The sequence below is a fragment of the Hydractinia symbiolongicarpus genome, chromosome 13 (assembly GCF_029227915.1).
Source record: "Hydractinia symbiolongicarpus strain clone_291-10 chromosome 13, HSymV2.1, whole genome shotgun sequence".
NCBI lineage: Eukaryota > Metazoa > Cnidaria > Hydrozoa > Anthoathecata > Hydractiniidae > Hydractinia > Hydractinia symbiolongicarpus.
Genome location: NC_079887.1, coordinates 24535813 through 24549445, shown reverse-complemented (window position 1 = coordinate 24549445; position 13633 = coordinate 24535813). Strand labels below are relative to the sequence as shown.

At 34.9% G+C, this 13633-nt stretch overlaps 2 protein-coding genes across 2 annotated transcripts; one reads left to right on the top strand and one right to left on the bottom strand.

The window, feature by feature from the left end:
* Positions 1–3227: 3227 nt before the first annotated feature.
* LOC130623903 (ATP-dependent DNA helicase RecQ-like) lies at positions 3228–5620 on the top strand. The gene is made up of 2 exons (XM_057439448.1): positions 3228–3966; positions 4362–5620. The coding sequence occupies exons 1-2, from the start codon at positions 3452–3454 to the stop codon at positions 5455–5457; spliced, it is 1611 nt and encodes a 536-aa protein (XP_057295431.1). The 5' UTR covers positions 3228–3451; the 3' UTR covers positions 5458–5620.
* On the bottom strand, positions 5478–8427 carry LOC130623902 (uncharacterized). The gene is made up of 2 exons (XM_057439447.1): positions 7680–8427; positions 5478–7398 (listed from the first exon to the last, which is right to left on the bottom strand). The coding sequence occupies exons 1-2, from the start codon at positions 8412–8414 to the stop codon at positions 5584–5586; spliced, it is 2550 nt and encodes an 849-aa protein (XP_057295430.1). The 5' UTR covers positions 8415–8427; the 3' UTR covers positions 5478–5583.
* Between the last annotated feature and the right edge of the window lie 5206 nt (positions 8428–13633).

Genomic DNA, 13633 nt, shown 5'->3' with positions numbered 1-13633 from the left:
GCCACAGCCTCAACATAAAAATAAATGTTGGCTAGGATAAAAAGCTCTTATACCATACAGAATAGCAATAAGTGAGGCTCTAGCTAGCTAGTAGCTATAGCTAGCTAATCTTCGTTTCTAGCCAAACATCCTAAAACTGGTGCGTTTAAGATCTGTACGTGGCTAAAAAACGTGACAATATATTTACCCCAACATTGAAAACAAACAGAAAACAAATATTACAAATATATAAGGCTTTTAGAAGATAAAAAAGTCAAACAGGCCTACAAACCTCACACACTGACCACAAACTTCTGGTCGCGAAAATCTTGGGTTTTTTTTAAAGGTACTGTCCGTTTAAAAAACAATATCTTTTCTTTTGTTTTATTAAGTATCAAAAATAACGAAGATTGCACTCTTAAACAACAAAGATTTATCCAATACTTAGCACTATCGTTTGTTTGTTTTGATCTTGCTGCACTAGCCTACCATCTTCACGAACTTTCGAACGCGGCAAAAGGACTGGGTCAATTCATTATTCAGCACATTTTTGCTTGTGACGTAGTTACCTGGCTTCTTATTAGGCGAACCCCCCCGACTTGCGCATCGAACGACTAAATGTTTATTTATAATTTTTTTCCTTTGTTTAAAAAAGTTCTTCATGAAGATAGCAATGAATGAAAATAATTCGCAGGTTCTAGGATTTCAATTCGAGCCGGAAAGAACAGCGAATGATGAGCTAGTTCCGACTTTTCAAGACGTAGACGAACATAACATTGGAAACCTTGTTGCTCCTACTCCTAAATGTGAGAGGATGCCCTCTGAAGTGTAGAACGTTTTTGCTGTCACGAGACAGGCTCTCAGTCTTTTTCAGGAATACTTGAGTAGGTGTGCGATGATTCGCACGTGTAAATCAAGTAACTCGTGCGATGTAAAACGCACGTGCAAAGAATGTTAGCCTGCGATACGGGCTCCGAGGTTATTTTTGTTGCGCATTCATTTTGCGGTAGAAAAGTGGGGGACGTTTTCAATCGTGAACCCCAAACACGATGATCGAGCGTCTACTGGTATAGCGACTCTCTCAATCTTAACTTCCTTTTCTACATGTCCGAAATAGTATGCATGACTATACTGTCATTTTTATATTTATTGTTTATTTTTCACAAGCAAATAGGCAAAAATATGCTTTGTTTTCAAATTAAAAAAAATCTTTATCCACGTGGCTTAAATAAAACTTCAAAATTCATTCAAAAAGTTCAGCTACACTTTAACAAAATTTTTACAGAAAAAAATTTATACCGCCCGTGGGTTTCGGTTTTACAGGCATAAAGAAAAAATCCATTAAATTCGGACCTGCTATGGTTTCCAATTATTTTGTCAAATGAAGAAATTATCTACAATTAAATCCATGATAAAATGTCTATTCCGCCTGTAAGTGCAGTTTTGCAGACTTGCTTCATCCGTGCTCCGTCGGCGTTCACCTCCGCATTAGTTAAGAACCGCATGGCTGGATTTCTTGTGTAAGACCTGGTTACCAACGACGAAGGGGCCAGGCAAAAGAGATTTATGTCTACGTAGTTCTTTTAACTAAGTCAGGAGTCGGTGAATTAGCTAGGATGGTCAGGTTGGCTATGAATAGGCTTGCTCGTGGATTAAAAGGACCAGGACTATTTAATAATTTCTGAGATCTAAAAGTGTCCGACCAATACGGAAATCTATCGGACGTTTTGTCTGACGACTGTCCAAAAATTATTTCGAGGGCTGCCATCGCACGCTACAAAATGGATTTTATAGGTTGATTTTGAAAACTCAATATTTATTTTTCAGGCGTGCGATTAATCACACGCCTGAAACGATTTAGGCGTGTGCCAAGGTGTGCGCGTGCGATCGCACGCCTCTCCGGAAAAAGACTGGACTCTATTAAATATTTTCAATTACATGGTATAAAAGTTTCTACTCCTTCATGAGTAATTCTTAGATGCGAGTGTGATTGAGTAATATTGTAATATTTTTCAGATAAAAAATGTATTACGGAACACGAAGAATTCCGAGCGGTGGTTTTATTGAAGAGTACGCTGTGAACATCTTTGGTGGCACTCCATGACGGAGAGTTTCGAACGACCACCTAGTTACCAGCCCCCACTCACCTCCTTAACATCCTTTTCTTTCCTCCGTTTAGATATTTCTCTGACTTTTGGTTTTTCCTTATACGGAAGATTTTTTTTTGGATCCTTGAGCAGCGAAAAAAAATTTTATCCTGTTTTTTTCGACTGTTGTTAGTGCAATTCACAACAGCGCACCACGACATTATTCTGCCTCTCAACCTTACTGAATGTGCGATCTGAGTATAATCTCTCTGTGGCGGGACATCTAGTGAAGAGGAAACTAATTTTTAATTATTGATTGGTTGTCTTTAGAGTAGCTGAAACAACTATGCAACCCTAAGGCTAAAGTCATATTGAACTTCAAGTTTTATTAGCGAAAGCTTCTTACTTAGGTTCGTACAGAATTAGCACAGTGTGTGTTTACCTTAAGGTCTAGACACATCTCTCGCCTTCGATTTTTTAATTCCATATGAATAATTCATAAAAAGCGGTCTTTCCCAATTCAGGGGGTAAAATTACCAAAATTTTTAAACATATAATAAAATATCAGCCCTGGCCCACGTTTTATCTATTTTGGTCAGTTCGGCGCGCTCCAGGTAAATACGTCACACGCGACATATTATTTCAGCCTCGCTTTAGTGCTATCATCCGCCATCCATATAAACACTCGAAGCGAGAGACCGCATGCTTTTTTTGTAAACAAGAATGAGATATTGTTCAGTTGGTGTTGGGAAAGAAAACAAATAATTATTTAATTATTTTATAAAAGTTAGTTCCAAATAAGAATTTTTTGTCAAAATTTTAGTTGATTTTTAATCGGACAGTACCTTTAAAGAATCAGGCGTTGTGAATGGTATTCCACGCGCGAGCGGTCAAAACAAAGTCGGTAAAAATATATCGCATTTGGTATCGGCGCGTAATTTACAAAATTTCGTGCTTCCGTAACAGGACGCAGCTTTCGCGGACAGACAGACAAAATACGGCTATTATTAAAGAGATATCCATGGCCTCCAGCGTTGGTAGTATAGTTACTGGCTTGACCGGCTTTCGGTGTCCAGCCCTTCTGGGTGGCCTGTGTGGTACGTCCTCCAATAGGGCAGCCAATTCAGCCTTACGTCAACCTCGTCCCCAGGACCTCTTTTCGCTTTTTTGATATCGGGGATGGCGTGAAGAAGAAGGCCCTGGACCCGGCCGCTTTCTACACCCAGAAATCTTGGGTGTAGACTGCAGCGTCAGCACTTTTGCTAAATGTCGACAGTTCTTTATATGGATATGTGACATCCATATATGGAGTAAAACTAAGAATTTAAAATTATTTCAAAAAGTGAACGGCGAGTTAAAGTGTTAAAAGGGTTCCGTTTTTCAAAATGGACAAGATATTGCAATTATTTTGTAGATTGCAACAAACTTTTTTAATTAATAACATAAATAATATTATCTTAAAGCCACAGCAAGTTAAATGTTTCGAGCATCTTTTAAATGGATATGATGTTATTGGTGTTTTACCTACTGGATTTGGGAAATCCTTGTTGTTTCATTTGTTGGCAGACTTTTTGCCAAGAAAGAGTGTCCAAAATATAGTATTGGTGGTGTGCCCTCTTAATTCTATCATAGAGGACCAGTTGAAAGTTTTAGAAGTGAGAGGTATTGGTGCTGGGGTGCTTCATTTGGAGCAAACAGTTGTGCCTGAAAAATTGTTTTCGTGTGGTGAGAATGGTGAGCCTGAAATACCAATTTCAATTAAAAATGGCGAATTAAAACTAGTATTTGCTCACCCAGAATCTCTGCTTAGTGTCAGAGGACGAGAATTGCTAAAAAGTTCTGTTTACCAAGAAAATGTTGTCAGTTGTGTTATAGATGAAGCACATTGTGTAAGCATGTGGTAAGTAAAAACTCCAGTGAATCATTTTTTTTTGTGTTTTTTTTTTAAAAAAAGACAGGGCTGGCGAACACTTTTATGCTAGAAACGAATTTTAAAATGTTTGTTATGCGACAATGTAAAACTTTATTTTGGATGTTGTCTCCACTTCACGAATCAATTCGCCTACCCTGAATTTGTCAATGGTGAACTCAAGCTTCCAGTGTGTATTTTTAATTATTATAAACAAAATATTTTTTCTCTCTCTACTTAAAACTACATACATACATACTATATATTATAAATAAAACTATGCCGTTCAAGTAAATTCATAAATTTAAAACTTTGTATATTGCTACATAAAATAACATATATTATATATAATGTGTATCTTTTAATGTGCTTTATTTGATTTATAGGGGTGAGGATTTCCGAAAAATTTTTAGCGAGTTGTCTACGTTAAAGGCACTTTTCCCAGATGCTGTTACATTGGCTCTAACCGCTACTGCTACACCAGACACTGTAGAATATTTGATTAAATCGCTCGCCCTTATTACGTATAAAGTCATTGCTGTATCGCCAAATCGAAAAAATGTGTATTTAAACATACAAAGACGCCCAAACTCTAACTTGGGTTTGAAAGGATTTGAAGTTATTCTCAAACCGTTGGCTAAAAAATTAAACGTGCAAAGAGAACACTATCCCATGACAATAATTTACATGCATTTAAGATATTGTGGGTATGGGTACAAATTATTTGAAAATGTTATAAGAAATCATTATGTTGGTGACAATATTTGTCCTAGAGCAAGATTGTTTGCACAGTTTCATGCTTCTTGTACTACACAAATGAAAGAGGATATATTGAAGGAGTTAAAGAAGTCAGATTCACGAATTAGAGTAGTATTTGCTACAACTGCTCTAGGTATGGGTGTTGATGCTCCAAATATATCTAATATTATTCACATAAGTCCTCCATCAACATTAGAGTCATTTGTGCAAGAAATTGGAAGAGGAGGAAGAAATGGTGTAGCTTGTGATTCACTTTTATATGTCAACAATTCTGATTTGGCATCTAAGTATATAAGTGATTCAATGAAAAAATACTGTGTATGGGATAGATGTCTCAGAGTATTTTTGCTAAACTATTTTGGATTTAAGAGTAAAACTCAGATTAACTGTTGCAAGAACTGTAATGTTGGTGCTGATTCTGCAATTGATATCAAATTAAACGCACTTGACGACAATAAGAAGATAGCACGCAACATAGTTGGGGCTGATATGGAGATGCTTAAAGTAGAATTGTTAAAAACGGTTGAAGATATCAATTCTGATGAAAACGTGATGTTTCCTTTCCACAGTAAAATTAACACTAACATTGTAAATGAAATCCTGAGAGAATTAGCATTTATTTCTTGTGAATCAGACTTACTTTCTATGTTTGGTATTTGGAATGAAAGGTGTTCTAAGGAATTATATGCTTTAATAGACAAATATGCACCTAAAATAGTTTAGTAAAAACATAATATATATATACCATTGCATGACAAAGTTGGTGAAATCTGCAATTTCATCCACAAAAAAAATTCAATCAGCCAAAATGCCAAATTTTGTCAGCTTATGGGTATATATATATATATGTTAAACAAAGGAAATTAGTTGTTTGTGCTTTTCTACCCATAAATGAAAATCAGCTATATTTAAATAACGCAAGGGCGATCTTTTAATGTTAGGAAAACTGTGATGTTTTCGTCCGTTTATGTAGTTAAATGGATCAAGCAGTATTAAATCTTTTATCATTTCTTTTTCATCCTTCATACTGTCAGTCGTTGTATGATGTGTCGATGATGCATGTATTTTAGCATTTTGATCAAAATTTTCTACAATCTCTTTAATTCCATTTGCTGCCTTGCTGATTTTGCTGATAGATTTCACTGACTTATTTGCCCCCATTCTCTGAACAATTCCCTTTGTCACTCTATTCATTATTTCTTGTACCAAATCGTCCTCTACATTATTTCCTTTCCCACCTTTCCAGTTGCTAAAAAAACCCCACTTAAACTCCTCAGAAAGTCTGGGAGTTAATAAGCATTCCATCTGAGCTATGCTGAGAAACATCTCAATAGCATATTTGCTGTAAGCTCCTAATGATTTGAAGACAACCAAAAGTAATTTTTGGTTAATAAGATTTCTGTCTCCATCTCCCTCTTTTGCTGTGTCTTTTAACTGCATCAGTAAGAGAGTTAAAAAAATTGTGCATAGGCCATAGTTCTGTACATAGTCATCTTCATTAGTGACAAATTTTTGAAGAACGTATGTGTCGACAAACTCAGTTAAAACGTGATCAAAATACTGATGTTTTTCTTCTGTAGACTTATGTGCCAGATTAGGGGGATAACAATGGATAGTCGGTTTATCATCTAGATTAGTCATACCAAAGAATTTTATTGCAGCAGTTACAATATATGCCTTTCCCATGCTTAAAAATAATTCTTCACTGCCATCATATGAGTCAAGAACTTTGAAGGGTGTTGCATTTTTTCGATTAAATTTTTCTCTAAAACATTTCAAAGTTCCTTGTTGATTGACAGAATCACCTTGATATAATAAGTGGTAGGAATATTGAAGAAGAGAAGCCTTGCAATGCCACATTACAGGCTTAAAAGGCGAGCAATGTTCAAAACGATCTGTAGGAGTGTGTGATCCAGCCAGTAAGTCTTTGGCACCTGCAAAACGCACACGTGTTAACTGGTCTCCGGAAAATGGAATTTTCATTTCCTTCATTACATCACCTTCTGTAAACAACGTATGTGATTGTGTCTGACCAACCGAAGCAGGTTCTTCAGGCAGTGGTGGATGTTCCCGTTTGGGTAAATTTTGCAACAAGCCAGCTTTACTATATAGTTCTGCAATCCAGTCCTCATATGTCCTTAGTATTTTCACACAGTCACCATATTTGTTCTCATTTGCATCCATTATTGGCATTGAAACAATGAATGGTTTTTTGCTCAATTTATTTGTGTACTTGTGTTCTATGTGGCTAGGAACAATTTGCTTAAAGATACTGAACTTTGGAAAGAATTGCAGAAGCACTCGAGCGATGAGAATTTTTGTTGTGCTAATGTAGGCTTTCCATTCTGCTTGATTTAAGGTAAATTTACTTCTAAGAACTGTTGTGATATCTGCCCTTGGTGTAACATTTGGAAAATTAGTGAAGTTGATACGATTTTCCAGAAAATTGGTGGCAAATAGGTGTAGATCTTCATTATCGTTATCACTTCTCATATGTCCTTTCAAAATTCTTAAATCAAAGTTATCGCCTGTTCCCCGAAATGTACAACCTGCTTTTATTTTTGCAATTGTCGAGTCAAGAAAATGCCCACCAATTAATTCCAACAAATTGGTCTTTTTTGAAGGAGACAAACAAATGCCAAGCTTGTTTAGTCGGATTTGCAGCTAAATGCAAAATGTATGCATGAGATAAATTACACCTTTTTTATATATAAGCCTAGTGTATTTTGAGCACAGCCTTAACATATGCTTACTTTTTCTTATATATGCTTATGATGCTTATATTTTTGACACACCAAATCTATTTTGGTTTGGAAAGAGACATTGGTGTTCTTGATATTTTGTTCCTTTTTATTTTTTTAATTGTTCTGTAAACTTTTAGGAAAATTTTATGTGCTATAATTTTTTTTAGATAAGTATGAAAGTATATATATGTTAAACCTTACCTGTTTGCTGCATCCACCTTCAATCAGCAAAACACTATTGATTCTCTGAATTGAACTGAGTTCATGCCATCTGTTTTTCATCAAGATTGCATATAAAAAACAATACTGTATTTTTAGCTCATTCGGAGAGTCAGCAATATCACATGATTTACCTGACAAAGTATTGAAAATGTCAACAACAAAAGGAAAATTACCACTTAATTCCTTCCACAATTCATCTGTTGTATGGCTTGACAACTGCGTATAATCCTTACTAAGTAATACAGATGAGTTGCCTTTCCTTTTACACAGTTTCTTGCCAGCATTATTGATTTTAGTTGTTATGTCCTTTTTGAGTAATATATCCATTTGTGGTACTTGTGTGATAACATGTGATAAAGCAGATGGCTGATTGGTATGGATTGCTCTCTCAATGGCATTTTGTTGATATATATTAAAAGGTTCAGATGAAAGTTTGTCACTGTCTTTATTATATACAGATTTAATATTTATTGTTGATGTGTTGTTGTAAATATCCTGTGTTGCTATATTGTTGTTTGATTTTTCTTCAGATTTATTGTCAGAAACAGACATTTGTAACCTTTTTCTTGGTTGATTTAAACATTGTGTAGTGTCCAATAACACCTTTTTTTTGTCCTGGTCTTTCCTGGGTGAAAAAGTGTTCAGCCGCTTAATTGAAACTTTTTGTCGGAGCTCGATTTGATTAGTTTGACATGACCTTCGAAATTCCCACATTTTATTTATAAACGTGTGACAGTTTCTACATATTAACTTTGTTAAAAGATCCTCTTGTGTAATATTAAGTCCACATGTTCTAATAATTTTTTGTTGCAATTGTTTTTCTTTTGCTTTATTTGAAAATATATTCACCATATGCTTTTTTTGGAAGGCTTTGGCACATACCCTGCAATGACATTCATCGTATTCTTTTCGTACATATAACTTCTTTGGTGTAGTTTGTACCTAAAAATATAATAAAAAATTTTTCCTCAATTTTAAAAAAATGTAAGCTAGTTATAGGGAAAAAGTATATATACTTTACCTTGTTATTTTCTTTGTTCATTCTGAATTAAGTTTTTGGGATTACCAATTTGAAAATACCTTGTAGAGTACACAAACCTACTATTTCTCGCTATATTACTCTTAATTATTTTATAGATATACTATCATCTAGCTAATCACAACACCTACATTGGCAAAATATTTTTACTGCTAGCTAGTACTGAGCTTGCCACATAGTGAATATATATGATGTATATATTTGCAAAACTACATATCAACAACAAACCATTATTTTTCTTGCAAATAGCTAGCTACATAAATATCTCTATTCATTTCTGTAGAAAAACCAATTATAACATTTTATTTTATATTTTCAGAATGAAAAAATTGCGTCTTCTTTTTATTTTATTTTCCATCCAAGTTTCTTTTCCCATGTGCGCACCAGACACTCAACCAGACAGAGGGGCTACCATTTTTGTTTATAACTTGATGATACGGGCGACTCGTCTCACTCGCGGAATGTTTATAAATTTTAAGCATAATTAGTGAAAGTGAGGCTACCAATCATATTGCAAATCCGACCGGCGGGGACCAGGGCCTTCTTCTTCGCGCCATCCCCGATATCAAAAAAGCGAAAAGAGGTCCTGGGGACGAGGTTGGCCTTACGTAGCTTGTAATACCCCGTAAGTCCACAACCTTTTGCGATATCTCGTAATTGTTTGACATTGTATGAATCCATTTCTCTTTATTATATAGAATTTTAACACTGTCGGAAAATTTCATAACGGTCAAAACTAACACAGTTATTCCCCTTTTTATTGCGATCAGGGAATTCCCCCCTTTACTGCGCATGCGTTGATATATGATGAATATTAGTATCACTAGGAAATTTCCCCTGTATGCACGTTGACTATTAGGGAATTGTGTTAGAAATTTTTGGATCTTTTATTCTACATATGACCTCACTACATTGCGCTGATTATTAGGCATGTGTCCCTACTCATTGGTGTCTAATAGGGAATAACCATGGCTAAGCGTCGCATGTTAGGGACTTGTTGTGGGCGTGCGCGTGTGCGTTTTAGGGGCTGTGCTAGAACATACATTTCTCTATCTCTTATGTCTGCATTTAAACAGAAAGCTTCTTTTCCTACCTGCTTCATAGCCTCAGAAGTCTCATCTTCAGATTTTAAAAAATAAGCACACATGTATGTAACAGCCTTGTAATTATTAAGAACAGGCTGCAAATCAATATTGGCTGTCCAAGCCAAACCTTATTCAAAGTAATTGTTAACAAAACAAGAATTTGGTGGACGATTTAGGTGAATTTGAAAGTCGCTGTTGTCAGAGTTAGAAAGTGTCTCATAATAATCATGCTCACAAATCTCTAATTCTCGAAGAATCTCTTTTATTGTTGGGATTTGTTAAAAATAATCATCTGATGGATTTAAGATGTCTCTTTTTCGAGGATCCAAATTTTTAGCAATATATTCCTCAACCACGGCATGTAGCAACTTGCGCTTTTCTAGAATTTTGCAGAAGGATCCATGAAAAAACGAGCGACATGGTATCTACAACTTTGATTTTTATACATTATGCAGGCTTCAGAATGAGAATGAAGTTGATACGTATTTACCGGTTCATAGAGCTCTGGATCTGTATCATTATCTGGAACATATGCCCTAATGACAGAATTAACAAACGCAACATATTCGCCAACATTTGTTTCACTTAATGTAGGGGAATTTAAAATTCATAAAAAGAATGAATATGAAGACTTCCACGAACTTAGAATTCAACACGAATAGCATCATAGTCAAGAGATCCACTAACCACTATTTCTTCAAAGAATGTTTCAACTCTGTATTAAAAATGTCTAGCAGGCAACACTGGTTTAAAATTCAAATAATTACATCGTTTAAAATAGATCATTTTATCGATATATCCCTCTGAAAGATTTTCGCTTTAAAGTTTAGAAATTATTAAAATAAGTTCATTCCACCTTAGATCTGCACAACTTTACGTCGTAAAGAAAGTGGGCAAACCAAGCTGCTTAACCATAGCCAAAACTTCAGAGAGAAATTTTTCCCAGTAAGCTGGAGTCCCTTTAAATGTATTCATAAAATTGACACCTTCATCCTTTGCAATTAATAATTTTACCGTATCGGAAAAGTTACTGGATAGCTTGCCATCTGTTAAATGATTTTTCATTGCTATATTTATTTGGCTGTTTAATTTCAAGTGTAACATGACTGAAACTGTATAAAAAATGTATTCAGAGTCTGAAGCAACTTTTTGTTCATAGTTTAAAAAGCGTTGATTAAAATACTTCACTGGACTTAACTTAATACTGCGGTTAGCCTTGTAACCAAATTTTCCAGTAGGAAAAAGAAAAGGGTGAGCCAATTCCTCACATTTTTTTTCTCTTAAAACTGTTAAAGGTGTCATTGTTTACCCTGTTGCAATTACTGCCTTTTCAGGTTGAGGATTATTAGATAGAAGCACAGTTTCCAACGTTCCTACTCTACACAGACCCAGTGGATTATCAGAGTCTTTGATAATATTTCTAACAATTTAGGAATATCTTTTTCTGACTGTATTTCAATTAGTATTTTAATAGGTTCAGCCAAAGATAGCATATCAGCCGGTATCGGACCTATATTAATTGTTATATCTTGGTACAAAGGGTTATTCATTCTCATGTATTAAAGTACTCCTGAACTTTTTCTGGGGAAATAGCTTCAAAGTAGACATGGCTTCTATAAGTTATCTTGCGCTTTAATTGTAACATTACAATGCCTTTACTATCAGCTCCTTAAGGTAGCGTCCTTGCTAAATCTGCCGTGTCTTTTGGAACATTGCAAATACTGTCTTTGAGTTTTGGCATTTGGTCTTTAGGCATTATTATGATCTTTTTAAATAGAATTCTTCTGCACATTAAAACTTTTTCAAGTCTGCTCAAATTTGCTAAATCATTAGGGAAATTGAACATACAAAGTTTTTTCCAAACAGCTTGTGCCCGTTAGAAGTAATTGCGGCTACGATGGGGAAAAATGTCTGACATGCATTCAAAATGACTAATTCTTTAAGAGTTTGGAAAATGATAGTGCAAATGTAGATGAATGTTTGAACAATGTCAGTACAGTTCCTGACAACAATGTCAGTACAATTCCTGACAACAATGTCAGTACAATTCCTGACAATGCAGTTATAGATATAGCTGGAAATCAAGAAAGTTTATGTGCATCGATTGACCAATCCACTGCACACAATTCCTGCGCTAGTGAAGTACAGCATTCTATCATCAGTCCCGGAATGGGGAATTACGAGTAGGACATTTTTAAGGAAAAAAACATACATTTAAACTTCATTGTATGAAACTTGCCACTGATTTGATTGATCATTTCATGAATAACAAGATATGGTATAGTTTGTTAACAGCATTTTTTAATGTTTGTGAATATCTTGTAAATATCTGGATAGGAAAAACAACAATTTTTTACAACATATTCTCATGTTTCAAGCATCAGCGGAGACAACATGGACTTTGAGATTGTTAAGAAACTGTTCTATTTTCTATGGAGATACGTAGCACACCCTCCAAAGGAAAGAAAACTTGTATTAAGAAAATAATTCCTACTTTACTTTAGAAACATTATCAATGTTTGAAGTGTATCATTCATGTGTATAGTTGTTTATTTTTAGGTCAACGTTAATGATGATATCCCGTATGTGTTTATTGATCCAAGAGAAAAAGAAGAACTTGGAGTTGGGAGTGGTGTCAGTTGTGGGAGGAAAAATCCAATAGTTTATTAATTAGTGAAATGGAACGTTTTCCATTCGTTAGACACGATATGTACAAAGCCGAGTGGATTGCGATTTGAATGATTATAGTACAAGGATATGTAGATGTTGGGTATTTTTCTACCATTCTCAGCCGTTGTTTTGTAAATTACTGCATGTTTGGCAGTGTAACAGAGTAAGAACTAATTCAGTCATTTAAGAAGTATGTGTCATCAGACGAATGTTCTTTAATTAGCAACATATTAGCACCAGATTCCGATAAAGATCTTGACGATAATGAGGATTTGAAAGACTGCATTGATGTTTTCAAATGTCGCAAATTAGTAAAGAAAGAAAATGGTGACACTGTGTTGTCTGAAATTTCAAGGCAGGAGCTCATCCAAAAGCCTCATATTATGGCCTCCTGCTCGAAGGAAGTTTTCATTGTCCTAAAAGATAAATTTCCTAACTCAAAGGCAGTTGAACAATTGTATGAAAAAATCGAACTAACGACAAAAAGAAGCATTAGTTTGTTTCAAGCTAATCCTATTAATGAAGGCGAGAAAGAGTCATTTCAATATTTTAAACGGTACGTGAAAGGGCTTCCAATGTTTCTATTGAAGAGATTATTGAAGTTCTTGACCGGTGCAGATTTAATCGTTGTTAAAAATATAGAAGTAGCTTTCAACTCGAATTTATCTGATTTTGAGAGACGCCCCATAGCTCATACGCGCACTCCTGTGCTGGAATTACCTTCTTCCTATAACAACTTTTGTCAATTGCGAGAAGATTTCACAGACATTTTAAATGACAGTACATGGGAGATGAACATTATTTGAGAACTGATTGACAATTTATTTTAAGAAACTTTCTTTTTGACTGTTACATTTTGTTGCACTTTTTTTAAGTTTTTAAGCAAAAGAAAAACTTTTTTGCTTTATATTTTCTTTAGTCTGAACAGACTGCGTTAGTCCATATATTTGTGGTAATTTTGCTCATTCTTTTTTACCCCAAGGGTATTTTTTTGTTTGAAAGCTGGCCTTTCTTTCTTTTAAAATCTTTTCTACTGCATATATGGGTTTCCTTATTGCTTGAAGTCCCTGGAGTAGTATTTTTTGTATGGTATGGTAGTCTAATACATCTAACACAACTTGTGCATATCCTTCGTAATA